Below are 27,095 nucleotides of genomic sequence, written 5' to 3' on the forward strand. Positions count from 1 at the left end.
CCCTCCGCCTCTCCTTTCTGCGCATGCGCTTTGCTCTCCCCCCACCTCCCTCCGGCGGCGCATGCGCATTGCGCGCCGCGGGGCGGCCGGGGTCGGGGGGGCGTCATGGCGCATCGCGGCGGGGAACGAGAGCGTGAATTGCAATGGTCGGCGAGGAGGATGGGCACCTCGCTGCTGCTGCAGCTGTCGGCTCACGAGCGGGAGCTCGACCTGGTGTGCCTGGATCACAGCTACGCCAAACCTTGGAGCGCCCACCCGGATGCCAGCGCCGCCCGACCGGCCCGAATGCTGTTCCTCACCCCAAGGAGGCAGCCCGGCACCGCACTGTGAGGATATGGGGGGAAATGGGGGGATATGGGGGGAAATGGGGTATTTTGTGAGGAGAAATTGGGGTCTGGGGGGTCTATGAGGGGCTGTAGGCCTCTGTGGGGTCGAGAATGGGCCTCTGTAGAGGGTCTGGGGGCTGTTAGGGGTCTGGGGTGATTTGTGAGGAGGAGGTTTGGGGTCTGGGGGGCTGAGGGGGCTGTGAGGGGCTGTAGACCTCTGTGAGGGGGTTTCTGAGGGAAAAGTGTTGGTTTGGGTCGAGAATGGACCTCTATAGAGAAGGTTTGGGGACTGTTAGGTGTTTATGAGGGGCTATAGGCCTCTGTGGGGTCGAGAATGGGCCTCTATATAGGGTCTGGGGGCTGAGGGGCTGTTGGGGGTCCGGGGTGGTTTGTGAGGAGAAGGTTTGGGGTCTGGGGGGCTGAGGGGGCTGTAGGCCTCTGTGGGGTTGTTTCTGAATGGAAGGTATCAGGTTTGGGGGCTGAGGGGCTGTTAGAGGTCAGTGGGATGGGGCCTGGGGTGGTTTGTGAGGTGAATGTTAGGATCTGGGGGTCTGTGGGGCTGTAGGCCTCTGTGAGGAGGGTTCTGGGGTGGTCTCTGAGTGGGGTCTGGGGGGTTGTGAGGTGAAAGTTTGTGACTTGGGGGTCTGAGAGACTCTGAAGAGGGTCCTGGGACTCTTAATGAGCGGCATTTTGAGGGGGTTGGGGAGCGGGGTGGATCTGTGTTGGTATGTAGGGGTCTGTAAGGAGGCTTTGGGGCTGTTTTTGAGGTGGAAGTGAGGGGTTTTGGGTGCAGATGCCATATAGAGGTCTATGTGGAGGGTCCTGGGAGGGATCCCAATCAGAGCCAGGCTGGTGTGTGAGAGATGCAGACTAGGGACACACAGGAGCGGGTTGTGGGGTCTGTGGGTGTAAGGTGGAATGATACAAAGATGGTAATAGATATTTAAAAGGTTATTTATAAGGAAAGACCCACCAATATGGATGCCTTTAGCTGGGAAATGCTGAGGCAGTCTCCAAGAGATGCTGCCTTAGTGGTGGCCAGCCCTTAAATGGGGTCTAGAGGAGGTGGAGTCAAGCTCCAACCCTTCCAGGAGCACAGCTAAATTACTCTCACCTGTGCTCCCACAGCTGACCTGACACTTGTCTCAGCTGATTAATAAGAGGTTCAGGTTGTGATTACCAGTTTTCTGGGTCTGGGGGCTGCAACATGATGGAGGGGCTGAGGTGTGGGAGTACAAAGCGATCATCCCCTCTCTCTGAAGCATGATTTTTCCTTGCAGTGAAGCAGATGTCCCCATTGATGTCGAGACGGTGACAGCCACGCCGGTGCCTCTCTATGACAACCAGAAGGCACGCAGCGTGATGAACGAGTGTGAGAGGCACGTCATGTTTGCTCGCACGGATGCAGATGCCCCTCCACCCCCAGATGACTGGGAGGAACATGTGAACAGGTAACGAATGGCAATGGCTCGGGACACTGTTGTTAGATGGCACACAGATCCCCATCTCAGCCATAACACAATGCTGTCAAGTTAAAAATAAGAGGATGTGAGTCAGATCTACCATTGTAAACCCTCCCTGTAAGCATGGTTAGTCGATCTGAACTCTTGACATGAGGAGGAATGGTGGTTTGGAGGAGTAGGGAGGTAACCTGTGCTAAAGAGAGTGATTGTTTTGGTCTTATTTTTGGGTTCTGTTGCTTCTGCTTGGGGCTGTTTACCTGCTTTGGGAGCATGTGGCAGCTGGAAGGACTGGGATGGGTTTGTGAGCAGCGTTACCCCTTTGGTTTTCTCTCCAGGACGGGCTGGACGATGGCCCAGAACAAACTATTTAACAAGATTCACAAAGCACTGCAGTCTGACAGGCTGGCTCGCTTGGCCAACGAAGGGGTAAGAGCTCTTATTCCCTGCTGCTCTTCTACCTTCCAGCAGAGTTGTTGTGTGTGTGTTTTTATTCAGTCCTCCCTAGCAAAGCAAGGCAAGTCCTGGCCTTTGGGTTGTAGGGCCTTAAGAAACAGAGAACTCTGGGCTTGTCTGAGGTGTGATTTTGTCTGCATTGAGGGAATGCTGACTCTTGCTTGCTGCCAGAGTACTTGGAATCGATACATTCCTGTGGTTTGGGGTGAACAGGGCATGTTTGACTTTTCCCATAATGTTTTTTATTCTCCTTTAATGTCCTGGATCCTAGGCTTGCAATGAACCAGTCCTGAGGAGGATAGCAGTGGACAAATGTGCTCGGAGAGTCCGCCAAGCACTGGCTAGTGTGAACTGGGACACCAAACTGATCCAGTGGCTTCACACGACCTTAGTGGAAACCCTCAGTTTGCCAGTGCTGGCTGCTTACCTGGATGCTCTGCAAACACTTAAAGGAAAGGTGATGAGAGCAGTGAAAGAGTTCTTACTGTTTCTTATAACGTTCTCCCTTTATTAAAGCTCATTAAAAGGAAACCGGCGGAAGCTTTATCCTTTTTCTTTGAAGCTCTGATGATGTTTAAAAGGCCCTTAAAGCCTATGTGCATTTTCTCAGTCCTTTCCTCCTCTGGTTCCAGATCCCCACTCTGATCGATAGGATGCTGCTCTCCTCCACCACCAAGACGGGGGCAGCAGGTGCTGAGGCTCTGTCTCTGCTGCTGAAGAGACCTTGGGACCCTGCAGTGGGGGTCTTGTCCCATAATAAACCAGTGAGTGCCTCACAGGGACTGAGAAGCCATTCTCATTCCCAAAACAACAAGTGGTGGAGATTTGGGCTGGGAGGTCACATTTGCTTATGCATCACTTGTTGAATTTTGCAGAGCAAATTACCTGGTTCCCCCCTCATCCTGATTGCTTCCTCTGGACCCTCCAACTCCATGTTCCCCACTTCTCGACGGCACCGATTCTGGCAGTCACAGCTTTCCTGCTTGGGAAAGGTTGGTGTGGATGGTTTGGAAGGCAGGGGGGAGGCAGGTTCCCATTAAAAGCTGTGGCAGAGTGCAGCTGTTGAGCATGTTTTTATAATCCTTTGGTGCCCCAGAGTATTTGATTGTGCTGAGAATAGGCCGACATCTGCTGCCTGCTGCATTTGGGGCACACAGTGGGGTGGAGTTGCCCAAGGCTGATGGAAGACTGGAGTCCAGTAGAAAGAGACTGGACAGAGGAGTGAGGTTATGGTGCCTTCCTCATTTATTCCTCTTTAATTTCACCCCACAGGTGATCCCCATCGCCACCCACCTGCTGAACAACGGCAGCGGGGTGGGAGTGTTGCAGTGCCTGGAACACATGATTGGGGCAGTAAGAAGCAAAGTGGCGGAGGTGAGATCTGCTGTGCTCTGCTGTGCTGCCCAAAGGCATCGCCTCCTTGCCTGCCCCCCTCCACTGATGGCCTTTTTCCTCCTGTAGATTCACAACCACTTCTCTCACAAGCCCATCATCCTCATTGGTTGGAACACGGGTGCCTTGGTGGCCTGTCATGTAAGTACGTGTTACAGGGAGGCCCTTTGACAGCTTTTCTTCAGATTTAGATTAAAAATGACCATAGCTCTTAAGACTGCTGGATGATTCTCTTCCCTTTTCTCTTGCTGAGGCTTATCCCTTTTAATCCTGAGGGCTTGATTTCCCCCGTGTTTCTTCCCCAAACCCATTTATTCAACGAATGAAGGCCTAAATAGACACGGTGTTTCTGAACCCAGTGAAGCATCCTTCACAGCACTGATGTGTTGGACTGTTGGGATGCTGACTCTTGCTTTTTTTCTACCCAGGTTTCAGTGATGGAATACGTCACTGCAGTTGTGTGCCTTGGATTCCCTCTTCTAACAGTTGATGGCCCCAGAGGGGTAAGGACCAATGGGGCAGGGAGGTATTTAATTACCTGTATTTTATTCTTTAACTTCCAGCTGTTTCATATAGTCTGGCTTGGCAGTCTAGAAACAACTGGGGGTTTTTGTTTGGAGGTGGTTTCACATCTATTGTGGGTTTCCTTACATGATGTGATTTTGCTGCTGCTCCTAGGGGGTCTTACGTGTGTTGCTTGTGCTGTTGTGTCCAGGGAACATCCCAGCACAGCTCATCTGAACCACAGTTTCCCATTCTCTTGCAGGATGTTGACGATCCCCTCCTGGAGATGAAGACCCCCGTCCTCTTTGTCATTGGTCAGAACTCCCTGCAGTGCAACATCGAAGCAATGGAAGATTTCCGGGAGAAGATCCGAGCTGATAACAGCATGGTGGTGGTGGGAGGAGCAGATGACAATCTCAGGTGTGCTGTGCTCACGGATGGATCCTTCCTTCCCACAAGGGCTGCTGGGCAGGATCTGAAAAGCACATCAAAACATCTGGTCCTAATGCAATCACAGTCTTGTTCAAAAGCTGATCTGTTGGGTAGCAGGTTGTTTGGTTTGTTTTTCTGTTATAAGGTCGCCTTGTTTCTGCTTGTGGTAAGTAGGAGATCCAGGGTACAGCACTGTATGATAACAGAGCAGGAATCTGCTTGTATTTTTTTCCACCTTGGCTCTGGAATATGCAGCTTATGGAGGCTGTGTCCAGTGTTGGAGTGAGGGAGGCTGCCAGAGCCTTGCAGGAAGCACATAAGGTTTCAGCTTTGGATCTTGTTCTCCAGTCACACCTGTGTGTGTCTGGAATAACAGCACCAAAAACTGGAGCAGGTTGTGTGTATGAGAATGGGGGTGGTGGACGAGGTTGTAGAGCATTGTGTAAGTCAGAAAGAAGTGTCAGACTGTGACACAGTTGAAGCTCTGAAGGAAAGGAAATGCTGTATTTATTCGGCCCAAAGCTTTGATTGTGAGCTCAGCTGTGCTGGGCTTTTGTTAGCAAGGGACAGACCTCGTTTTTCCAGCAGGCGGTGCTCTTGAGTTGAGCACTGGTGGAACCAACTCAGACCTTTGTAGGATCTGTGCAGGGGAGTAGTAAACCTGCTGCCATGTGAATTGTACTCTCAAGTGAAGGCTGGTGTAGCGGGCACGAAAGGGAAGAAACAAATGTTTGCTGACTTCCATCTGTTTATTTATTCCACAGGATAAGTAAAGCCAAAAAGAAATCAGAAGGCCTGACCCAGAGCATGGTGGACAGGTGCATCCAGGTAAAGGCAGAGCTCTCTTCCTTTTATACTTTGTACCTGTTGAAAGAACGTGCTGAAACGGCTCAGTGACCACAGGTGATAACCTGGCTGCCGGTACAGGTTGAACAAAGTCATCTCTCTCTTAAGAGATGCTTTGAAGTGGTTGTGCCAGTGCAGGAGGAGGGCAGTGAGCTTCCTGTGTGGCTGCTTTAAACAACACTTAGTTTCTGCTTGGGGAAGCAAACAGCACTTAGGGAGAAAGCATCATGTTTCCCTTCCATTCACCAGAATTCAATGGAGTGTGAGCTTTGATGGGAAGGCTGAGGTCCATCTGTAAGATTTTAGGGCTCTCTTAAAACCCCTATCAGTTTGTTTCTTTGGGACACAAAGGACAAATTCAGCTCTTTTTTATTTAAGCTGTGAAGACGACTTATTTTTAGAGAGCTTTGCACCATACAGCTTAACTAATTGTTTTGTCTCGCTTAGGATGAGATCGCTGACTTCCTGACTGGCATCCTCACTCGAGCAGAGAGCCATTCAGGCTCTGATCCCCGTGACCTGGATGCTGAGAAGAAGAAGAAGCCACGGGACTCGACCAGGAGGGATCTGTCATTTGATCTGCCAGAAAGAACCAGCAGACCTGCCTCGCCAGCATCCAGAGTGCCTGCATCGCCCTCAGGCTCTGAGGTGGGGTGTCCTGCAGGGCATGGGGAGCTGAGGAGGGCTGAGGTTGTGTGAGGAGATGGTTTTGTGCAGCTGGAATGGGCAGTGAGAGGTGCTAAGCTTTGGGAGAAAGGCAAGAGGATGTGAAAGGATGAATGGCTGACGATTGGGTGAACAAACATTAAGAGTTCTGTCCTTTTCAGCCGAGGGACACACGTTCTGTGCATGCTTAAGGATAGGACTGCCTCTGCTCAGGGAAGCGTGGAATAAGAGGTGTTCCTTGTCTTATCCAGGACCTATCCAGCGTCTCCAGCAGCCCCACTTCAAGCCCCAAGACTAAAATGGCTGCTGTGTCCTCCATCCAGAAGCCCACCCCAATCAGTACCGCTCAGCTGCTCAAGAGGCAGGTGCAGAGGACAGACACGATCCTGACACACAAGCAGGCCCAAGGTAACAGCTGGTGGCTTTCTTACCTTCTTCCCATCCGAATTTTTTGCTTTTCTCCCTGACTTCTTTAGGTTTTATCTTCTGAGTGCTGTTCTGAATCCTTCCTGTGGCAACTTGCTCTGCAGCTCAGTTCCCTGTTATTGCCATTTGGAATGCAGCAGCTTGTGGGGAGGTGAAATTAGGTTGGAAGTGGTGCTTGTGCAGCTGGCAGAGCCTTGTTACTGTTCCAAGTGGGAAGGATTTTCACTAGTTATAACTGACCAAACCACCTCATAGCCGTGCTTTCATCCTCTTTTATCTGTGAGCCCCTTAACTGATGTCTGATATCCCCAAGGCTGCTTGGGAGGGGGATTAAATATACTCAGATGATGACTAAGGATGTTGAATTCTAACTGAAACAGTGGGGCTTTGGTAACTGGAGTCATCTTGTATCAAACACAGAGGAAAACCTGCTCCGAGCTGTGGGTTTTTTGTCCTGTTGGATGCTGATTAAAACCCTTATTGACCAGCTTCAGTCTGACTATAAAAGCTGTGAATGTAGGTAATGGTTTTGTTGAAAGCGTGATCACTTGTGGCAAAAATCAGCAGTAGGTGGGAAATAGTTCTTCATCTTCCTTTCTGTGCTTGTTTGTTTGCTTGAGATGGCTCTAAACAGGCTGCTTGTTGTCTGCTGCTGTGTGACCCTGCACGCTCTCAAGTCAGGATAGGCTCCAGAGGGAAAGTTAGCCTTGGATCTCTATAGTTCCTCAGGGGATGAGCTAAAGCAGTTTGCTTCGTTGCTGTTGTAGTTGTGGAAGTTTCTAGGCAGCACATGGAAGGCAGGTGGAGGGTTTGTGGAGCTGCTGCTGTGTGGCTTCTAGCGTGTGTTCCTTGGCACTAGGTGATGAGGGATGAGGTGGTGGCCATGCCCAGAGCTGTTTGCCTGCCTGCTCCCAGGTGTCTGTGGGTCACAGCGGTGTCCCTGCAGCTTGCTGCCCCTCCAGAGCCGGGCTGTGATACTGTAATTCTCTCTGATTCATTTCAGCTCAGTTTGCTGCTTTTCTGAAACAAAACATGCTGGTGAGGAAAGCTCTTCCTCCTGGCACCTCTTCATGTCTCTTTGGTGAGTATCTCCTCACTTCCCACTGTCTCTCTCTGCCTCTCTCTCTGCTACCTCCTTTCGACATCTTCCTCTTCCCTCGCACTGGTTTGGGTCACAACCCAACGTTTCCCTTTGTCCTTCTGCTTTTTGCTTTCTCGTTGCTGCGTTTGAAGCTTAAACAAACGGCTTGTGTGCCAACTGAGAGCATTAACACCTCTTGAGCTCTTCCCTATTCCTGCTGCACAGATAAATACTGGCGTAAACTGGCAGCAGTCCTGCTCTGCTGGACAGGGGGTGATTTGTATCATGAGTTTAACACCTTCCTTGTGCTGGGGTCAGGCTGCATGTTGTGGAGTGTCCTTACTGCTGGGGAGCATGGAAGTGAAGAGCTGCCAAGTGGCTCAGCTGTGGTCTCAGAATAAACTGTGGTCCAAACTGCACATACAACCCCAGAAGCAATACCAGGGCCCAGTATTGGACCAAGCTGGTTGTCTTACAGGTTACTTTCTCTCTTGAGCCTTGTTTGAAAGCAACACTGTGGTCACTTTGAACTGTGTGCTTACCCAGCATCAGATGGGAATGGAAACTGATGGCGTGTATGCGTGTGCCTTTTCACTGTCCTGTTTGGCTGGTGGCACCGTGGGCTTTGGTGCACCCCTGGTGAGGTCTCCAAAGGGTGATTTGAACCAAGTATGTTTGTAGTTGAGTGAGAGACAACGTGTCTTTTGGCATCCAGGCTTTTGACTTAGTTGTAGAGACTTGCAAACAGGGAGTTAGCTGGCTTGCATCTATCCGGATGGAGAGTGCTCTCTGGAGTTTTCCCCCTGCTGCTGCAAAATACACCATACCAATGGTGGGGTATGCAGTGAATGGTTGGGACGTGGCATTTTGTGCCTGCATCTTTGCCTTGTGCTGCCCTGCAGTGCTTGCCATGCACTTTGTGGTTAATCCTTTCCCCAGCAAGCTTATGCTGTAGGCAGAATGAAGTGGATGTGATGGGTCAAGGATATAACAGCAAAACGAGCAGTTGGTGTGGAAGAGAAATCTCAGCTTGCTGCTTTTCTCCCCAGTACCAAGCAGCGCAGGGCTTGGCTTTGCTGCAGCACCTCCTGTGCTCCTGCCTGCTTCGTGGCCACCTCTGCGCTTCTGTCCATCTCTCAGGGGGCTGGAAGGGATGTACTGAGTGCCAGGCACACAGGTAGCTTGGCTGGTGTGTTGGAGGAGCAGAGAGACTGAGTGCTGATCCCAGAACACCTGCATTCTCCTCGTCGGGACATCAGGGATGATGCCAGGATTGGGTATTACCCTACTTGGAAATGAAAAGTGTTTCTGCAAAGATGTTATTGCTGTAGGCATCCTTTTTTTTTCTCTTATAGATGGCAGAACAGACTTCCTATGCTGTCTTGCCTTAGCCTTGGAGTGGCTTAAGCTATTTACTGGCCCTGAGACTGCAGCTCAGGGCACGCAGAAGTCAGTGTAGGTGGTGAAAAGGAGAAGCGAGGGCTCCTGGTGCATGGGAGATGGGCAAGGCTGGCATGAAAGGAGCTGCAGAAGTCTGCATGGGCATGTGACCCTTCTCCACACCTTGGTGCACACAGCTGAGCTGCACCAACCTCAAGGAATCGGCCGTTTCAAAAAGCTCCTTCTGTGTCCCCCAGTTCCAGTCTCCTCAGAGCACTCGGAAGGGGCTGAGAAAGATGATGTGCGCGTGCAGCTGAAGAGGCATCAGACCCCCAGCCCGACCCAGTGCAACAAAACATCCAAACGAGCCAAAATCAAGGTGACCATTGTCTCTCACGGAGATGCTGCTGGCGTGGGGAACGGAGCACCCCTCAGCAACCAGGCAGAAAGTGAGTTGCCGTGGTATAGCTGCTTGTAAACCAGAGTGCTGCTGGGGCTGCGCCCACACCGGCTCCTCTGGGGCACAGGGAGGGGAGGGGAGCTGTGCTTTTGCTTTTTCCTTTTTGAGGAGGTAGCTGCAGAAAACAGACAGAGGCTCAAAGGCACAACTGGCACAGTGCTGCTGGGGGTAGCTGGGGGCACATGGGGGGGCTGGCTTTGTGTAGCCTGGACTTGGTAGGTGAATCCATGATGTGCTTGTGAGCTGCAAGGAGGATTCTGTACCTTCTCTGAAGCGCCAGGTGCTGCTGGAGGCAGGATGTTGGTCATGGTGAGTGTGTGCTCCAAGTAGGTCCTGTGGGTCTCCGGTTCTGCTGCCTCCTTGTGGCCCCTGAGCCAAGCTCTCCCCTGGAATGTGCTCCTGCTTTGTGGGGAATGGTGACGTTCCTCCCTCTGGAAGATCTTTGTTCAGGTTCCACGATTCAGCCGAGCTCTGCTGACCCTGCTCAGGCTGTGCTGCAGTCTGAGATTCAGTGCATCAAACCCTTTGTACATACATTAGCAAATCCCAGCTCTTCTCCTGGGAAAAGCCCACCATGACAAGCATTGCAGAGGTCCTTTCAGTCCAAGAAGAGGCGATGTGCTCGGTTTGCTTCCCCTCAAACCTTTGTGAAGGAGGCCAGAAGCTTCATCCGCTCTCCCTGCTGTGCTTGAAGGACATCATCTTGCTGCTGCCTCACCTCAGAGCCCCACATGCATGAGGCAGTTGCTCATTATTAGCATTAGGTTGGTGCAGGGCAGGGCTTGAGGGGTCAGCATCTCCATCCCAGATATTAGGAAGTCAGGCTTTAAAAGCAGAGAAGCAAACCTTGCTCCTTCAGAAGCCTTTATTGGGTAATGGCTGTTTTAAACTGCGAGGATTAACTAATAAATACGCATCCTTTCTCAGGGTTGCAGCTCATCTTCTGGCAGCTTTGAAGATCTCTGGTTTTCTGGCATTTTCTTTTTAATTTATTTTTTTTTATTTTTATTTTTAATTTTTCCCACCTTCTTTTCACAGAAAGGAAATGAATTGCAGAAGTAAACATGAACCAAACAAGATTCCCCTCTTACCGTGTGTGAGCAGGAAGGAAGCACCAGACACACTCACTTGTATCCCAAAAGGCTGCAATAAACCGACCTTGTGACACAATAAACAAATACCGTGACTCCTGGCATCCCTGTGTATTTTGTGTCTGTAAAGAATGCCTACAGAATGGAGCAGGCAGACCTTAGCTCAGCAATCCAGGTGGCAGAGCTGTGCTGTGAGGCCTGCAAGGAGGGGCTGAGTGGTGCTGGCACTTAGGAGACAGGTTTGCAGTTGTTGGTGAGGGCTTTGAAGCCGATTCCTTTGGTCCTGTCTGCTGTAACACTTGGATAACGACAGCATTCTTGTTTTCATTTGCAACTCTTGCTCTATTTGATGCTCCTGATGTTGTTGTGTGGTGGCTCCGGAGGGTGTTGATGGCTGCAGGTTTCTTTAAGAAGCTTTGTGAGCAGGATGAACCCATGGCCTGCAGCGCTGGGCTGTCTGTGGGAGCAGAGGAATCCCTCAAGGCTTATAGAGGACAGAAAGTTGAGGTGTCTTCTTTTTCTCTTGCAGTTGTCTCAGGAAAGCCATTCCCCATGGCAGTCAGCCAGTCTGTGTCGGGTGGGAAGGAGCCCTTCGGACTGCTCGCCACCTCCAAGTGAGTGCATCTTTCACTGTTATCTGCAGGCTGCTCTGACGGGCTGCTGTTGCAGGGCACCACAATGCAGCGATTTCTGCCTGTGGGGCTGCCTCTCATCTTCTTCCTGATGTTCGGGGGACTCTTAAGCTCCTGGAAACTATCTGTGGGCTGATGGTCCAATCTACGAGTGATGGAAATGGGCAGAAGGTATTTCGTCTGCTGGGCCCTATTTCTGTATAGTTATCCAAACTCAAGCTTGCTTTAGAACTGCTTATCTTTGTCTTTTGGATCACTGTGTTGCTGTCTTGGCCAAAAGCGTAGTGCTGTCTTTATTCTTTCCCTTCACTCAATGATGGTAAATCATTTCTTTTGTGGTGTTGTTGTTTTTTCCCCCCCAAAGATAAAGAATTCTCAGTATTGGCTTTGAAAGTAACTGACCACAGGGATTTCCTTTGGGCAATGAATCTGGTGTTGACAGTTTCTCACATCACTGTTTTCCCTTTTAATTCAAACCGTGCTTTGGAGAACTGGACCCTGACTGATCTGGGAGGGGAGAGGAAGAAGAGCTGTTCTCAAATAGAAAGTAGGTTTTAAATGGGAAACGTTTCACTTGGAGGTAAATGGCTTCTGTGTAGGGTGGCAGCACTTAGGCAGGCACACACACATAACAGGATCACTTCTCATTTGGAAATACAGTGTTCTCACTCCTTCCTCTAGCTGCTGTGGTGGACGCAGGGGAGCTTCTCATGTTTTGGGTTTTTTATCTCATCACCTCCCTACTCTGTGTGTTCTAACGGTGTGCTGACAAAGCTATTTTGCCTCGCCACGTGTAGTTTTATCACCAAGAAACATCTTTTTCTTCTGCTTCTTTTGCAGGCTGGGCTCAGCAGCAGAAAGCTCGGTGAGTCCCGCTCCGTCTGCCGCCATCCCCAGCAGCACGACGCCCAGTGCTTTCCATGCCCTGCAGAGCAGGCTGGTGGCCAGCAGCACCCACTGCATGCAGGCCCAGCCAGCCAGTGCCCTCCAAGGTACCTGCCTCTCTCCATCCCTTTATTGTGATTGGAAAAGGTAAACCTTGATGCCTCGAGATAGCCAAAGTTCCCTCCTCTCAGACAGGAGCAGTATCTTGCCTCCTGTGTTTTGCATGTTTAGCTCCCAGCAAACTTGTGCTGTGTGTTGTTGTGTGGCCAGGATGATCCCCACCAACTTTGAGTCCAGCTGCTTGGGAACCTCCTCTTTAAAGAACAATTTACTGTCCACTAGACCTGGGATTTGATGGTGCTTAATTCTCCAAACCTAATTTCTTTGTTTTCTTTTTTCCTTTGTAAGGAGCAGCTTCTGCCAGCAGCCTGCTGCAAGGGTTGAGCTTCAGCCTGCAAGACATTGGGACTAAGTCATCTGCCCTTCCTGCCAGCATGGCTGCAGCTGGAACACCAGTGCAAGTATGCAGCCTGCAAACGTTACTCTCTGAAGGGAAGCTGTATGGAGGGAAAAGTGGTAGAAGCTGGAGGGAGCCTAAATAAGCCACGTTTGTCCCAGGAACAAATGAGCGGTGCTGGGCGTGAGCTGCAGCGAAATAATGTCTGAGGTTTGGCTGAGTGCTGGGGGTAAGGGTTCCTGTAAGTGCTGTAGGTTCTAGGAAATGGGGCTATGGGAAATTTTACTCAAAACCAGGCTTTGCAGCTACCAGAAAATACTGAGAAGAGCTCACAGGATGGATTCTGAGGGAGATCACTAATCTTTCTAATAATTTTTCTTCTGGGAAAATTCACATCTGTGGTTCTGTTAAACAATGCTCCCCAGCTTTTCGCTTTGAGGCCCTATTCAGAGCAGGAGGCTCTTACAAGCATAGCCATAGTTTCTTCTTGGCATGCATTAAGTTGCTGTGAGTGTGTGCAGGTGGGAAGGGACAGCTTCACTTTAGACCTGGATGGCGTGTAGAAACTCTCCATCTGCCCCATTTTCTGCTGCGGGAGGGAGATGCTGTGCCACCCCAGCAGCCTCCTTCCTTCCAGATACTCAGTGCTTCTGCTTTACCTTCCAGACCTCAGCTGTGAAGACACCCACACCCATCCAGAACCTGAGTGCCATCACCACAGGCACTGGCACCATAGTCCGCACCATCCCAGTTGCCACCTCTTTGTCAGTGGGAGCTGCAGCGAGTGGGAAGCCCACGGCCATTCACCAGCTGCTGACGAATGGAGGACTGGCAAAGCTGGCCAGCAGCCTCCCTGGCTTGGCTCAAATCTCCAACCAGGCAGCAGGTGAGTCCAGCACCCCATCATCCCCCAGAACTGCTGTTAGCAAAGCTTATTTCACCTTCTTGGAGCTGTGGAAAGGCGCTTTTGGTGGCAATTTATTATGAGCAGGAGGAGGCTCATGCTGCAGCCCCAGCTGGTGAGCATGGCCTCTGCAGTTCCTGTGTCTCAGGCATGTTGTTTTTGCATGTTTTCTTAGGCCTGAAGGCCCCCACGACCATCACTGTGACTCTGCGTGGGCAGCCCAGCCGTGTGACAACGCTTAGCCAGGCTGCAATGGGGACGGTGCAGCCCCAGGTGGAGGAGCAGCCGATGCAGACACAGGCACCACAGGTAATCTTTGATACCTTCTGCAAAGAGAAAGCATCCAGTGCTGCTGTGAGGGCAGAGGCAGCTGCCCTGGGGAAGGTGTTCTTGCTCACTATGTTTCTCTTGGGTGTGATGAGCTCATTGCTGTTGATTAGAGAACCCAGGTTAACTTCACACCTTTTAGCAGCAGGGTTGTTTCCTACAGAGATTTGGTGCTGGTACCACACCAAGGAAACCTCTGTCTGGATTTGTGATGCTGACATCAGTAAGGAAACTCTTCCTGAAGCTTTGGGCTTTCTTGGCAGCCACAGGATTTGGTGGGAGGAGGAAAGCTGCTTCTGTTGTCTATCCCCTGTCTGTTCAGGCAGGAGAAAGGGGGTTGGCTGCACTGTCTGGCATTGTCTCCTTCTTCGAAATCCTTCTTCTGACTATTAGGTGCCCTGATGTAGTGCTGGGCCCTCTGGGTGTTGGGATACCCTGCTTTTTTCAATGGCAGGTCCCCAGCTTCTGCTTTGTTTTTGTTGTTGGGTGAGAGAGGCTGTTCTCTCACTTCTGACTTTCCTCCTCCTGTTGTCACCAGCACAGGTAGGTGAATTGGTGCAGGAGGTGCGGAGCAGTCTTTGCTTTGCAGACAAAGTTCTGTGGTTCTAGTCCTGGGTATTGGGGTGAACTGTGTTATGGGCAATATCATGGGGACAGGGAGCATGCTCCTGCTCCTTGCTGCTGTTTGGGGTTGCTCAAAGTCCTGGGATGTGTAGGAAGCTGCTGTCCTACAGGTTGAGCCTTTGGATGGAAAGTGGGTAAGTACTGACAGCAGCAGCCGTGAGGCTTTCATTTATCCTGTGCTGCTTCAGAGCTGGCCCTGCAGCCACCGTTGCCTGTAGCTTCCATGCAGAGTCCTGGTTTGCTTCTGGTTAAAGCTGAGATTTCTGAGCAGCCACATCCTTCCTCCCCTGACTTCTGTGTTTCTTTCAGTCACTGCTAACACAACACAGTCTGCAAGGGCTGGTAATAGAGCTCAGCAACACAGAGCAAGTGACACTCAGTTATCCCCTGTACAGATCCCACCTGAGCTCAGGGTGTCCCACCATCACAGCGCTCACTCCAGATCTCTTCACCTTTAATGCTTTCAGCTTTAATGCTCTTCAGAAGCCATTTGAAGGCACCATCAAGGCTGACACACTTTCATTTCAGGGCTTTGTTACCTAAAAGGTGCAGTACAGCTGGTGGAAGAGCAGCAAGGCAGAAAGGTGCAGTACAGCTGATGGAAGAGCAGCAAAGCAGCAGCGTGAGCTTTTGCACAGATAAACTCTGGGGTGAATGGGTTCACATACAGGTCAGTGTTTTCAGGCAGCCACACTTGAAACTCAGTGTTTGATCGTAGACTGTGACTTGCAGCTCCAGTGCTGAGTCTGTGTGTTCAAGGCAGTGGCTTAACGGTGTGAGAGCTGCTTGAAAAGCAAACTGAAAGCGGGCTCTTACAGGAAACGGAGTGAGCTGTGTGTTTTTGTGACTAATTATAGCCCTTGACATCAGCTCGTGTGTACCTTTAGCACACAGGATTACGTAATCCAGCAGGGCTTCCTGGAAAAGAGCAAGTTTACAAAAGGCTTTGGTGTGTGTGGGGGGGTTGGGGATTATGGCAGAGCTTCAGCTCTTGTGTTTTCAGCAGCAGCCAAAAGCTTTTGTTGGTTGGGTTTTCTTTTGAAATTCCAGCTGACTTCAGTGTGTCTGAGCAGGAAGCGTGAAGCCCACGCATTGCATCGCATTGCATTGCATTGCATTGCATTGCTGTGTGTGCTGTGCTTTCTAACTCTGGGGGCTGGGATGGTGCTGGTGGCTGCTGAGATACAGAGTGGGGGTGAATGGGGGGGGGTGAAACCTTTCCTCCCCCTATGGGCAGTAAATGGGGGGGTGGGAAGATGAGGAATCTTCTCTGGGCTTGAGGAAAAGGAGCATTTAGGTCGTACTGGAGTGAAAACACAAGAAGTTCCAATGTGGTTTGAATGTTGCTTTTCTGAATGAGTTCCTCTCTGCAGCGTGGTGATTTCCCGATGGCAGCTGTGTAGAAACGTAGTGATGCTGATGCTTTGTGGCAGGAGGATTTATGCTGTGATGTGAAGAGCTGCAAGCAGAGGTGACGGCTTTGACCCTTGGGCAGGAATCTCTCATGCATCTTCCTCCCCAAATCGGGGGGAGCTCTCATGACTCTGGGTGGTGTGTAGTGTTTCCATCCCTTATTTGCTGAGCTTTCAGCAGTGCTGATGGTCGCAGCGCTTTCTTCTTGCGTGCAGGTGATGTGAGGACTGGTTTTGAGCTCCAGGCTGTCACTTCAGTATTGCTGAAGAGCGAATAGAGCAGGGCTGACCTCCCTGCAGTGCGGTCAGATATCCCATTCCACTCCTGAAGAAGGGGGTGGGTTTGTTCTGACAGCAGTGTTGGTGCTGTGAATGGCACCGTCACACTTTAAAGCACTGATGCTGTGGATTTTGCTGAGTGAACATAGAAGTGAGGGCAGGAAGCAGGGAGAGAGTGCTCTGATATTGAGCTGAGGGACAGCACAGACCCCAAGGAATGGTTGCAGCCCCCCAGTGATGCTGTAACCCCACTCCCTCCCCCGGCTCTGCAGTAGCTCTCGGTTACTTTAACCCTTCCAGGCTCCGGACGGTGCAGTTGGGAACTTGGCCGCCCCAGCTTCCAGCGCCGCCTCTCCTGGCAATCTGCTGCCTCAGATGGATCTCAGCAAAGCCCAGGCTGCTGCAGAGATGGCTCCCACCAACCCCTCAGCAGCACCCCTAGGTGAGGCTCACGGCCGTGGGGGGCGCGGGCAGCCAGCCTGGGGGCCATTGCTGGGAGCCATGTCTGCAGGGCAGAGCGTGGAGTCACACTGGGGAAGAGCTGCCCCCAATCCTTCATCGTTTTTAAGGCTTTTTGTGATTCTTTTTCCTTTCTCCTTTAAGTGAGGTCCCTCGTGGCTTCTACACACAAGTACACGGCGTTCTGATTTGTCAGCTGCTGCCTTGAGCCAAAGAGTGGAGTGTAAAGTGTCAGCCCAAAGGGATTATTAGTGTCTTTAGGACCCCCACCACATGCTGATAGCTGCCTACACTTATTTCCCTTCCTTAGGGAGAGCAGAACCATCCAATTACACCTAAATAAATATTGTAGAGCCACTACCCAGCAGCTCATAGCCTCAGACTTACAAATGAAATAGAATCCTGTACAAAAGAGCCCCCTCCTGCCAACCCCGTGCTTCCGTTTCCCTCTGCCCAGCTGCTTTGCTGCTCTGTTGGGAAGATGAGCAGGTCTGTGGGACACAAACCAGATCTGGTGGAATGAAGAAGCTGTGCCAGCTTCCCAGAGGGCAAACACAGCAGCTCCGGGTGGTGTTGATGTGTGGGATCCTTCACTGTGCTGTTGGCTTTCCTTGCAGGCATCAGACCCAGCTGTAACTCTAATCAGCGCTGACCCCCCCACGACTCCCTGCTGTTTTTCCCCCAGGACTCAGCAGGGAGTCACAGAAGTGCTGGGTTTAATTCTTCTCCTGTGTTTTGTTTTCTGTGTCCTTGCTACTTGTGATAAGTGAGGAACTTCTGGAGGTTGAGGTTGGCTCTGTGTTCAGCGGGAGGACCAGTTTGTAGTGAAGCTGCTATAGAGCAGCAGCATGAACTGGGGTGTTGATGTGTTTTCTCCAAGCTCTGTTTCATGGTTATTTCAGATGCCTGCCAGCATCTCCATCTCACTGTGCTGCTTCCTCGCCCTGTTTGGAGTGCTCAGTCTCCTGTTCCTGCTGTTCTGGCCTCTCTGTCCCCTCAGGGATGGTGGGATGTCCCAGCTCTGTTAGTTGGCTGCTCCTCAGCCTTTGCTCTGTGTTCTCTGTCTTTGAGCCTGGTGTTCTCTTTTGGAGAGGTTGGCTCTGTGCTGCTGGTGACTCTCACCCCTGATGGTAACCTGATGTTACCAGCTGGGGTGAACCATGGGCTGTTCCAGGTTAGGATCTGGAATCAGCAGCAGGTCTACAAGCCTTTCCCAGTGTATTGAGCACATCTAACCCTGGTGATTAGGTTTCAGTGAAGTCTCCTTCCCATGGGCTGTGGTTCCTGGAGGAGCAGGCTTAGATGAAGGAGCCGTCACATGCAAACTCTGCTGTTGCCTTAGAGCACAAAGGGCTTCACTGATGGCTTCTTGCTGCTGTTGGGGTGGAGCGTGACGAGCATCTGAGCACCTGCAGAAGCCTTCACTGCTGGTGGGACAGAGCTGGGGGTGCCTGAGCTGTGTGAGAGCCTGGAGAGTGGGATAGAGATTACGTGGCAAGGAAGAGACCAGAGTCCTGGCCCTGTGGGAAGGGACCATATTGGGGAGAGGATTCCTGGACTGATCTGAGGGGTCTACAAAGGGAGCTGGCAGGTTTGGGGTCCCCTTGCCATGCTCTGCCCAGCCCATGACAGTGCTGGTGTTTGTTTTGCAGTCACTCTAAAGGCAAAATGGAGCAGAGGGGTTTCCAAAAGTACAGCCTGAAGCCCTTCCACTTTGCTCCCAGGGCTGCAGCCCAGGGTGGGCCCCTGCCCCCATGACTGCTGACCATGTCCTTCCCTTCTCTGCAGTGACCACAGCCAGCCCCATGAAGACCCTGTACGTCATGTCAGATGCCAAGCTGTCTGCTCTGACCAAGTCTGTGATGGATGAGGCTACCTCAGTCCCCCTCAACCTGCCAGGCCTCCAACCTTCCTCCTCCTCCACCAACTCTCCTGCTGGTCCCATCACCTTTGCCTCCCCCCCGTTGGCTGGCGCTCCCAGTCCTCCCAGCAGCCTGCTGCACTCCAAAGTGGGACCCATCCTGCAGCCTGCTTCCAAAGCCGTCATCCTCACCTCAACACTGGCCACCATGAAAGCCGACGGGTCCATTGGGGACAAGGTCAGTCTGACCAGGAGCACCTCAACCCTCAGCCACACGTTGGGGGCGATGGAGACCTTGGGGAGGGTCCCCTCTGTGGTGGATGATGGAAGCACCCTCCTCCATGCCAGAGAGACCCTGACAAACAGACACTTGCTGCCAGGAGGGACTGGGGCTGCCCTCCTAACGCTGAGCAGCTCCTCTGTCATCACTACAGCAGGGCCTGCACTGGGCCAGAAGCCATAGGGACCTGGGGGACCCTCAGCATGGCTGTGGGGTGGGAGGGGGGAGGGCAGCCCTGTGCTGATGGGGCTGATTTGGGCTCTAGCAAACTGAGGGGATGTTTTCTGGTTTTGTTGAGCTGTTTAATAAATCTTTTATATATATATATATATATATAAATATAGATATATTCACTGGCTTCATTGTATCTGGCTCTCCTAAAAGCTGCTCTTTCAGCAGCTGCACTGGGGGCTTCTTAGATGCTCTGAGTGTTTGAATTGGGCTTCTTAGATGCTCTGAGTGTTTGAATGAGCCCAGCTTTGTTGGTCTGATTTCTCTCGCCTTGAGTGCACGGACAGACAAAGCAACATTGTGCTGTGGGTCCTGGGAGCAGCAATGAGAGAAGCTGCTCCATTGGAACATCCCTTTGGTTTTCTGCTTCTGAGAAGATTTGAACTTGTTGATAAAGCTCTGAGGGTGCAGAGCAGGATTTAACCTTTATAGTCATGTATCACAGAGTATGAAGTGTCATCAACAACCAGCCTGAAATGGGGGAAGCAGCCCCAAAATGGAGCCCCACGGTGATGAGATGGAGCTGATTTTGGCAGCATTAAGGCTGGTTTCCTATGATCTATATCTTAAAGGGCTCAGGACCAGGGCTGTCGCTGGGGTTGCTTTCACAGTACAGAGCTGAGAGCTGTGATTTGCTGTTTGTATTTCTATTACTGCTGGGATTAATCTCGATGCTCTGCATGTTGTTGTGGCTCTGCCGTACCCTGAGCCCTCAACACCCTCTTCCCTGGAGGGATGGGGGGCACCAAGTTGTGTTTGCTGCCCAAGACTCATTGTGGATCTCTGTGGTGCTGGGGGAGGTCCATGCTCCCCACCCTGAGAGCAGCCACATTTCTGACATCTCCGCTCACTTCCTCATCCTGCTGCCTTTGAGCAGATCCTATTGTCAGCTCTTCCAACCACCGCAGCAGAGGAAATGCGATTGTTATGGGGAGCCTGGAACACAGAGAAGGGGAATAACCATTTCCCCCTTTGGCTGTTTGGGATCCATCCCTTCCCACCCTTCCTGGACCGACCATGTGCCAACCTCACTGCTGTGACCTCACTGTCTCACCCCTGCCTCGTGCATTGGGCTTCATACCATCCTATGGTGAGTAATGGCCTGGTGAGGCCAATGCTTTTAAGCTCCTGGACCAGTATCCCAAGCCCTGCTGAGCCCAGAGCCTCTCTCTGTTTTTTCCTTGTGGTTCTGGGGCAAAGAGAGCAAGATTCGGCTTTGCCAGCCACCCAATTTCAGCTTCAGAACCCAAAGGGGACAGCAGGGTTGTCCCCTTGCTACCTGGAGGTAATTCTTTCTATCCCAACTCCTTTCCCTTACATAGAAACAGCACAAGTCGTCCTTCAGAGCTGATTTGTTGCTGCTGTTTCTTCAGGCTTTTTAGGGTTGTGCAAGTGCCCCCTTAGGGATGAGCATCTCTTTGCCCCTTCCATTTAACAGCTCAGTGCAGCTCCCCAAGGTTGTGAGGAGCAGCTGGCTCAAGTCCTGAGGCTGCAGCAAAGACTTTGGGTCATTTGCAGTGGTTCAGTGGGAGCTTGCAGAGGCTAAAAGCAGCTGGAATCATGCTCTGCACGTCCTTAGGAGTTGTCCTGGGTCATCTGGGACACTAAGAGAGCTCCTCTTCTCTCTGCAGGTCACATCCCGGGTGCTGTCTGTCCATCTGTGCTGGGTTCCAGAGCCAAGAGGTCTCTCCGTGCCATCACTGTGCTGCGCTCTCACCCTGTGTCACCCACATTTGGACACGTGGATGCTCCAGAAAACATCTATGAACCCTCGAGGCTGAGAAAAAGGTGCCAGAAACGATGCAAGAGATAAACAGAGGTAGGTCTCAGCTTGTTCCTAAGTCGGGAAACACCTGCTGGGGTGAGGCCTAGCCCTAATCCCAGCCATCAAGTACACCCCAAACACCAGCAGCTGGGACCATCCAGTCAGGTTTATTTAGGATGCTGCCCTCCAGCACCCATTTTGCGGCAGCCAGCCCTCCTTGCTGCCCTCCTGAGCCCCTTAGAACCTCAGCAGCTCCTGCTATAAGGCAACATACTTAGAACTGAAATGGCAGTGATTTGCAGGAGGGAGCAGGGGCTGCATGTCAAACAGCCTGGGCACAGCATGGCGAGGTGGGAACATCCATTGCCTTGCTGTGTTGGCTGCACAAAACTGCATGGGGACACAGCATCTCGAGCAAGAAAACCTCTGCAACTCATTTTGCTCCCTTATTTTGTTTATATATATATAATATATATATAACTTTGTGATATTGGTAGTTAAATCACCGGAGTACGATGTCAGAATACAAACATCTCTAAGACCAAGAGTAAAAATGACACGGTCCAGCTCATCTTTGAGCTCTGACGGCATCCAGGTGCTGCCATCCCTCTGTGTGGGGCTGGGGCTGATCCAGAGCAGGACAGCAGCCCTACAGCTTGGTGTTGCGGTGGAAAGCAGAGCTGTGTGGGGTGCTGTAGGTGTGCCACGTTGCTGGGTAGAGCCGATGATGCATTGAGCCCTCGTAGGACGCCGGGTAGTGCCTGAGGTCAGAGGGCTGCACAGAGGTGGCTATGACAGGGCTGGGGAAAGCAGGGATGACGAAGGGGTTGATGGAGAGGGATGGTGCTGCTGGGGCTGCCTGGTTTTTCAGGTGCTCCAAAGGGTTGTTGAAGTTCATGGGGAAGCGCAGCATCGCTCCCTTGTAAACATCTGGGGCTTGAGGCACTGCGGGGAGCGGAGCAGCGTATCCAGGTCCGGGAATGATGGCTTTGGGTTTGGCCAATCCTTGGTGGCCCCTGGGCGAGCCAGCGCCCTTGTCCCTGCATTCAGATTCATGGAGAAAAGGGGAAACAACCTGCAGCTTCCTGCTGGGACCCAACGGCTCCTCATCCCGGCTCCTTTTGGCAGCGGGTGCTGTGGAGCTCTGTGTCAGTGGGGTGAAGCCGGCCCCGGGGGGCACCCAACAGGCTTTGATGGCAGCGAAGGCGGCCGGCTGCGGGCTCTCCCTGCTCCACGCTTTGCTCCGCAGGTCCTGGGGCTGTTCCTGACCCGTGTCCTCGGGTTGTGGTTCCAAGAAATCCTTCAGGTTGGAGAAGTAGCCCCCGAAGGGGTGGCAGCCGATGGGTTTCAGCACCTCGTTGCGATACGCGTGGAAGAAGCCGGTGAAGACAGCGGGCGCGGGACCCCCGTCCTCAGCTCTTGGGTAAGGCTGCCTGTCCGTCCCCCCAGGGGATGAGCTGGGGACGGGTCCTGCCTCACTCCGGGCTCCCTGTGGTGTGTCCTTCAATCCTTGTGTCTCGGGGCTCCTCTGCTCCTTGAGCTGGGGGCTGACTGCAGGGCTGGGCTCTGGGTTGGGCTGAGCGCTGCTCAACACCCCCCTGTCCTCCAGGCAATGGCGTTTGAGGCAGTGCAAGGACTCTGCCTTGCTCACCTGGGACAGCAGCTTCTTCTTGGCCAGCGGAGACATGATGGGGTGGTTGCCTTTGGAGTAAAAGCTGGAGAAGAGGCGTTTGTAGGCTTCAGAGTGGGCTCGGCAGGTGCTGGGACACCCTGCAGAGGGGCTCGGAGCCGGGGCCGTGGGGCTGGCGCATCCCTCTGCTGGCTGCCCTTGCTCCTGGGGCTCTGTTGAGTCCTTGCTGGCTGTAGGGGTGGCTGCCACCTCAGGCTTTGCCTTCTCTGGTGCCACCTGCAACCAAAAGCAGATTTGGTCTGTGGGTGCCAGGCTGGACCATGCACCCACCCCATCCCTCTACCTCCCCCATTCAGAGGCTCAGTTCCCTGCTCTTCTTGCCCCTCACCCTCCATAGGATGGGGATGGATGGATGAAGGCTGAGCAATGAGCTTCCCCCTCTGGCCCCTCACCTGCTCCCGGCCCTTCTCCTTCTTGCTCCTCCTGCTCTTCTCCCCCATCTCGCTGCCCTTGGAGACCTTGTATTGCTTGCGGGGTTTGCTGGGAGGCAGCGGCTTGTCGTCCTCACCCTTCAGGTGCCGCACATACGGGAGGACCAGCCTGCAGGGTGGGGAGTCACAGCACTGAGCTTCAACCCCATTAAACCCCTTGGAGGGGGGAGGGAAACTGAGGCACACGGTGCCCCCCTACCTCTCATAGTGCCGCCGGGTGCACGTGGCTGCACTGGTGCTGCCGGGGCTGCCGCCCAGCTCATCATAAACGTTCTTCCACAGCCGCCTCCCTGTTACCTGCAGTGGGGTAAAGATGGATAAACCCCCCCCCAAACCTGGAGCACAGAGCTGGACGGGACAGGCAGGACACGCTGCTTACCAGCTCGTAGGCTCCCAGCTTCTCCACTGCTTTGTAAATCTTCCACAGGTTAACTGGAGAGAAAGGGAGAGAAAAGGGAGTCAGCCAGACGTGATGTGCAGCAGCACTGCATCCCAACAGCACCCTGCATCCCAAAAGCTCCTCCATCCCAACAGCTGCTCCTGCATCCTAAAAGCATCATCGATCCCAAAAGCATCATCGATCCCAAAAGCTCCTCCATCCCAACAGCTGCTCCTGCATCCCAACAGCATCCTGCATCCCAAAAGCTCCTGCATCCCAACAGCATCCTGCATCCCAAAAGCTGCTCCTCCATCCCAACAGCTGCTCCTGCATCCCAGCAACATCCTGCATCCCAAAAGCATCGTCGATCCCAAAAGCTCCTCCATCCCAAAAGCTCTTCCATCCCAAAAGCTGCTCCATCCCACCAGCAGCTCCCAGGTACGTACTCTGCTTGAACCCCAGGTGTGGGATCCTTTCAATGGGCGTGTGCCTCTCCTTCATGAACTTATAGAGGCTGACAAGAAAAGCCTCCTCCTCCTCTTTCTCCCCACTGGCATCTTCTGGCTTTGCCTCCTCGGGGCTCGGTGCCACCTGGGTTGGGATGCAGCCATCAGGAGGGGCAGAAAGAACCCACAATAGGGAAACTGAGGCAGAGCAGGAGCTCCCCCCTCCCCTCTTTTCTCCCCCCCCATCCACCCATGGAGGCATTTGTGCAGCTCTCCATTATTCAGCAGCCCGGGCAGGCGGCCAAGTTGGTCAAAGCTCCGGAGCAGTTTGAGAACACGAGGAACAGCTTCCAGGAAAACAGAAGGGCAGAAATTCTTGCTCTTAACCCCCCCCTCGTCTCCTCCCTCCTCCTCCTTTCTCAGCTAAAAATGTTCCTCGTTTGTTTGTTCTCCATTTTCCGGAGTTATAAAACTTGTTGCTATTTTTGGGCAGAGCAGCTGCTTTCCCCCCCCCCCCCCTTCCTCCCTTTGACGCTTCTTTTTCTTCTTCTTTTCTATTCTTTTGAACCATTTTTGATGCTTTTCACGGCTCGGCTGTTTTCAGCCTCTTAAATAAACCCCGTGTGTGTGTGGGGGGGGGGGGGGGGGAGGGGGGGGAGCAGCGTGAGAAACCCAAAAATGCTCTTAGCAGCCACGTGGGCACCCAAAATTGGCTTTTTTTCCCCCAAAGATGGCATGTACTCCTTCCCCCCCCCCTCAACCCTCAGACCCCCCCCACCCTTTTATTAATAGGGTGGGAAGCTTGATGCCAACCATTTGAGCCCCCCCCCCTCCCCAGTTGGGAGTATAGCGCCCCATAATGGGGTCTCCCCCCCTTCGCCCCCCCCCCCAAACACTCACTTTGTGTTCGGTGCTGCCTGGGGGCTCCTCGCCCCCCCCGTGCTGCTCCTGCTTGTCCTCCATGTGTCCCCCCCCCCCTCCTCCTTTAGGCCGGGCCCTGCGGGTGGAAAACAAGCTCCAGGTCACCCCCAAATCAAATCCCCCCCTTCCAAATAAGGACAAATCTCCATCATCCCAGCCCTGCCGTCCCCTATAGTGAGAGCCCACCCTAAAACCATCACAGATCCATTACAATAACACATTATAAGACCCCCCCCCCCCCCATCACTTTCCGCTTTGCCCCTCCCTGCCCGCTCCAACTTTTGGGGGTAAATCCACTCAAAAAGCTTTTAAAACATAGAATCAGATGAAAAGGAAAACGGTCCCCCCCCGAAAAGCTGAGGCAGAGGGGGGTAACCCTGGGGGTCCCGGCCCCATTGCCCCCCTTATTATCCCCCCTTTATCCCCCCCTTTATTCCCCCCTTTATTCCCCCCGGTGCCGCTCACCCTCCGCCTCGCCATGTGACTGTCCGTCTGCACCCGCCGCCCCGCCCCCTTTCTCCTATTGGCCAGTACCGCCACGCCCCCTCCTCCTATTGGCTAACACAGCGTTCGCCCCGCCCCTCTCTGTAGTGCCGCCACGCGTGTGCGTGGGTTCAATGGGGCTGAGCGTGAATCCACGCGTGTGCACGGGGTGTATGGGGCGGTATATGCGGCTGTATATGGGGGGTGTATATGGGGGGTGTGTATGGGGGTGTCTATGGGGCTGTATATGGGGCGGTATATGGGGCTGTATATGGGGCGGTATATGGGGCTGTACATGGGGCTGTATATGGGGGTGTCTATGGGGGCTGTACATGGGGCTGTACATGGGGCTGTCTATGGGGCTGTCTATGGGGCTGTCTATGGGGCTGTCTATGGGGGTGTATATGGGGCTGTCTATGGGGGCTGTATATGGGGGGTGTATATGGGGCTGTCTATGGGGGCTGTCTATGGGAGCTGTCTATGGGGCTGTCTATGGGGCTGTCTATGGGGCTGTTTGCGACACGTTCCCCTCCTCGCCCTCAATTCCCGGCACCGCAACCTGCGGCGCTGACGCCATTTCCTCCCATTCTACGAAACGAGCAGGAAACCGACCCGCGGCTCGGGGCTTTTTTGGGCTGAAAACTGCTCGATTTGGGACCGAACGGCTGCGAGAAAGCAGCGGTGAGCTAAAGCGGGCAGCGATGGGGCTGAGTGGGGCCGGGTAATGTCCCGTCCTTTGGGGGTGGGCACAAAACAGCCGCATTTCAACCTTTCAGCCCCGAAATCCCCCGGTTCCCACCCGGCTCCATCCCGGTACCGAGCAGCGCTGCGCGTCACGGCCGGGAATAGCACGGGAGAGCTGCCAGCCCCGATGAGTAACGCGTGGAGTCATCGGGACCGCGCTCCAAACGACTGACATCACCACGACCCCCCCAAAAAAACATAAAGACCCCCCAAAAAACATAAAGACCCCCTCCAAAAAAACATAAAGACCCCCCAAAAAACATAAAGACCCCCTCCAAAAAAACATAAAGACCCCCCAAAAAACATAAAGACCCCCCCCAAAAAAACATAAAGACCCCCAAAAAAACATAAAGACCCCCCAAAAAACATAAAGACCCCCCCCAAAAAAACATAAAGACCCCCAAAAAAACATAAAGACCCCAAAAAACCCATAAAGACCCCAAAAGAGGCGCTCGGTGCCGCTCCTCGCTCTGCCCGCAACAATAGGAGCAGGGGGTTGGTTTGCTCCGGACAGTGTAGCATCCTTGAGGTCACCCCATCCAACCCCATTCCATCCCATCCCATAATATCCCATCCACCCCATCCCATCCCATAATATCCCATCCATCCCATCCCATAATATCCCATCCACCCCATCCCATAATATCCCATCCATCCCATCCCATCCCATAATATCCCATCCATCCCATCCCATCCCATAATATCCCATCCATCCCATCCTATAATATCCCATCCCATCCATCTCCATCCTTCTTCCTATCCCCACTGCATCCCATTCTCATTCCACCCCCATCCATCCCCATTATCCCCATTCCATCCTCACTCTCATTCCATCCTTATCTCCACCCTATCCCCATTCCCATTTCATCTTCCCATTATCCCATCCTCATCTCCACCCCCATCTCACCCCATCCTTATTCCCATCCCATCTCCATCCCACCTCACTCCATTCCATCTCCATCCCATCCTCTCCCACCCCAATCTCATCCTGTTGCACTCCCACCCCATCCATCTCCATCTCCATCCCATCTCCATCCCATCTCCATCCCATCTCCATCCCATCTCCATCCCATCTCCATCCCATCCCATAATATCCCATCCATCCCATCCCATCCCATAATATCCCATCCATCCCATCCCATCCCATCCCATCCATCTCCCCCTGAGCTCTCTATGCCCATCCCTTCAGGCTGCAGTTGGGATATGGGGACAGTTCTGACCCCCCAGACCCCAAACTCACCCCTCCAGGAGGCGCCGGGAGGAGCAGCGCGGTGCTGTGCAGTGTGTTATGTGAGTTATGGGGCCGGGGATGAAGGCTGAGGATGACTCATCCTCACTCAGAGAAGTGGCGTGTGTGGCTGCTCT

The 27,095-nt window shown here is 52.8% G+C and overlaps 2 protein-coding genes across 28 annotated transcripts in view; one reads left to right on the plus strand and one right to left on the minus strand.

Moving 5' to 3' along the window:
- The first annotated feature begins 72 nt into the window (after nucleotides 1–72).
- KANSL3 (KAT8 regulatory NSL complex subunit 3) overlaps nucleotides 73–27,095 on the plus strand; it is a 28,580-nt gene continuing 1,557 nt past the window's right edge. For 2 of the 26 annotated variants that reach the window (XM_085510021.1, XM_085510020.1), the window contains exons 1-26: nucleotides 73–326; nucleotides 1,607–1,777; nucleotides 2,125–2,215; nucleotides 2,514–2,699; nucleotides 2,875–3,006; nucleotides 3,118–3,234; nucleotides 3,515–3,616; nucleotides 3,704–3,775; nucleotides 4,063–4,137; nucleotides 4,401–4,558; nucleotides 5,335–5,398; nucleotides 5,864–6,064; nucleotides 6,334–6,490; nucleotides 7,512–7,589; nucleotides 9,227–9,418; nucleotides 11,050–11,134; nucleotides 11,993–12,144; nucleotides 12,446–12,558; nucleotides 13,161–13,380; nucleotides 13,574–13,707; nucleotides 16,341–16,482; nucleotides 18,288–19,961; nucleotides 20,503–20,690; nucleotides 21,886–22,059; nucleotides 23,185–23,574; nucleotides 25,590–25,667. In XM_085510021.1, the coding sequence (XP_085366147.1) occupies nucleotides 106–326; nucleotides 1,607–1,777; nucleotides 2,125–2,215; nucleotides 2,514–2,699; nucleotides 2,875–3,006; nucleotides 3,118–3,234; nucleotides 3,515–3,616; nucleotides 3,704–3,775; nucleotides 4,063–4,137; nucleotides 4,401–4,558; nucleotides 5,335–5,398; nucleotides 5,864–6,064; nucleotides 6,334–6,490; nucleotides 7,512–7,589; nucleotides 9,227–9,418; nucleotides 11,050–11,134; nucleotides 11,993–12,144; nucleotides 12,446–12,558; nucleotides 13,161–13,380; nucleotides 13,574–13,707; nucleotides 16,341–16,482; nucleotides 18,288–18,823 (3,399 nt within the window). In that variant the 5' untranslated portion in view covers nucleotides 73–105 and the 3' untranslated portion in view covers nucleotides 18,824–19,961; nucleotides 20,503–20,690; nucleotides 21,886–22,059; nucleotides 23,185–23,574; nucleotides 25,590–25,667. The other 24 variants (XM_085510022.1, XM_085510023.1, XM_085510024.1 and 21 more) reach the window with 24 other exon arrangements.
- ARID5A (AT-rich interaction domain 5A) lies at nucleotides 21,073–27,039 on the minus strand. Of its 2 annotated transcripts, none has more exons than XM_085510080.1 (7): nucleotides 26,971–27,039; nucleotides 24,483–24,579; nucleotides 23,583–23,727; nucleotides 23,137–23,189; nucleotides 22,957–23,054; nucleotides 22,719–22,866; nucleotides 21,073–22,542 (listed from the first exon to the last, which is right to left on the minus strand). In XM_085510080.1, the coding sequence occupies exons 2-7, from the start codon at nucleotides 24,543–24,545 to the stop codon at nucleotides 21,286–21,288; spliced, it is 1,764 nt and encodes a 587-aa protein (XP_085366206.1). In that variant the 5' UTR covers nucleotides 24,546–24,579; nucleotides 26,971–27,039; the 3' UTR covers nucleotides 21,073–21,285. The 2 variants fall into 2 exon arrangements, with proteins under 2 accessions (XP_085366206.1, XP_085366205.1); XM_085510079.1 differs by lacking the exon at nucleotides 26,971–27,039 and adding an exon at nucleotides 24,969–25,050.

The sequence above is a fragment of the Coturnix japonica genome, chromosome 10, assembly GCF_054131305.1.
Source record: "Coturnix japonica strain WE chromosome 10, WE-NBRP24, whole genome shotgun sequence".
NCBI classification, from domain to species: domain Eukaryota; kingdom Metazoa; phylum Chordata; class Aves; order Galliformes; family Phasianidae; genus Coturnix; species Coturnix japonica.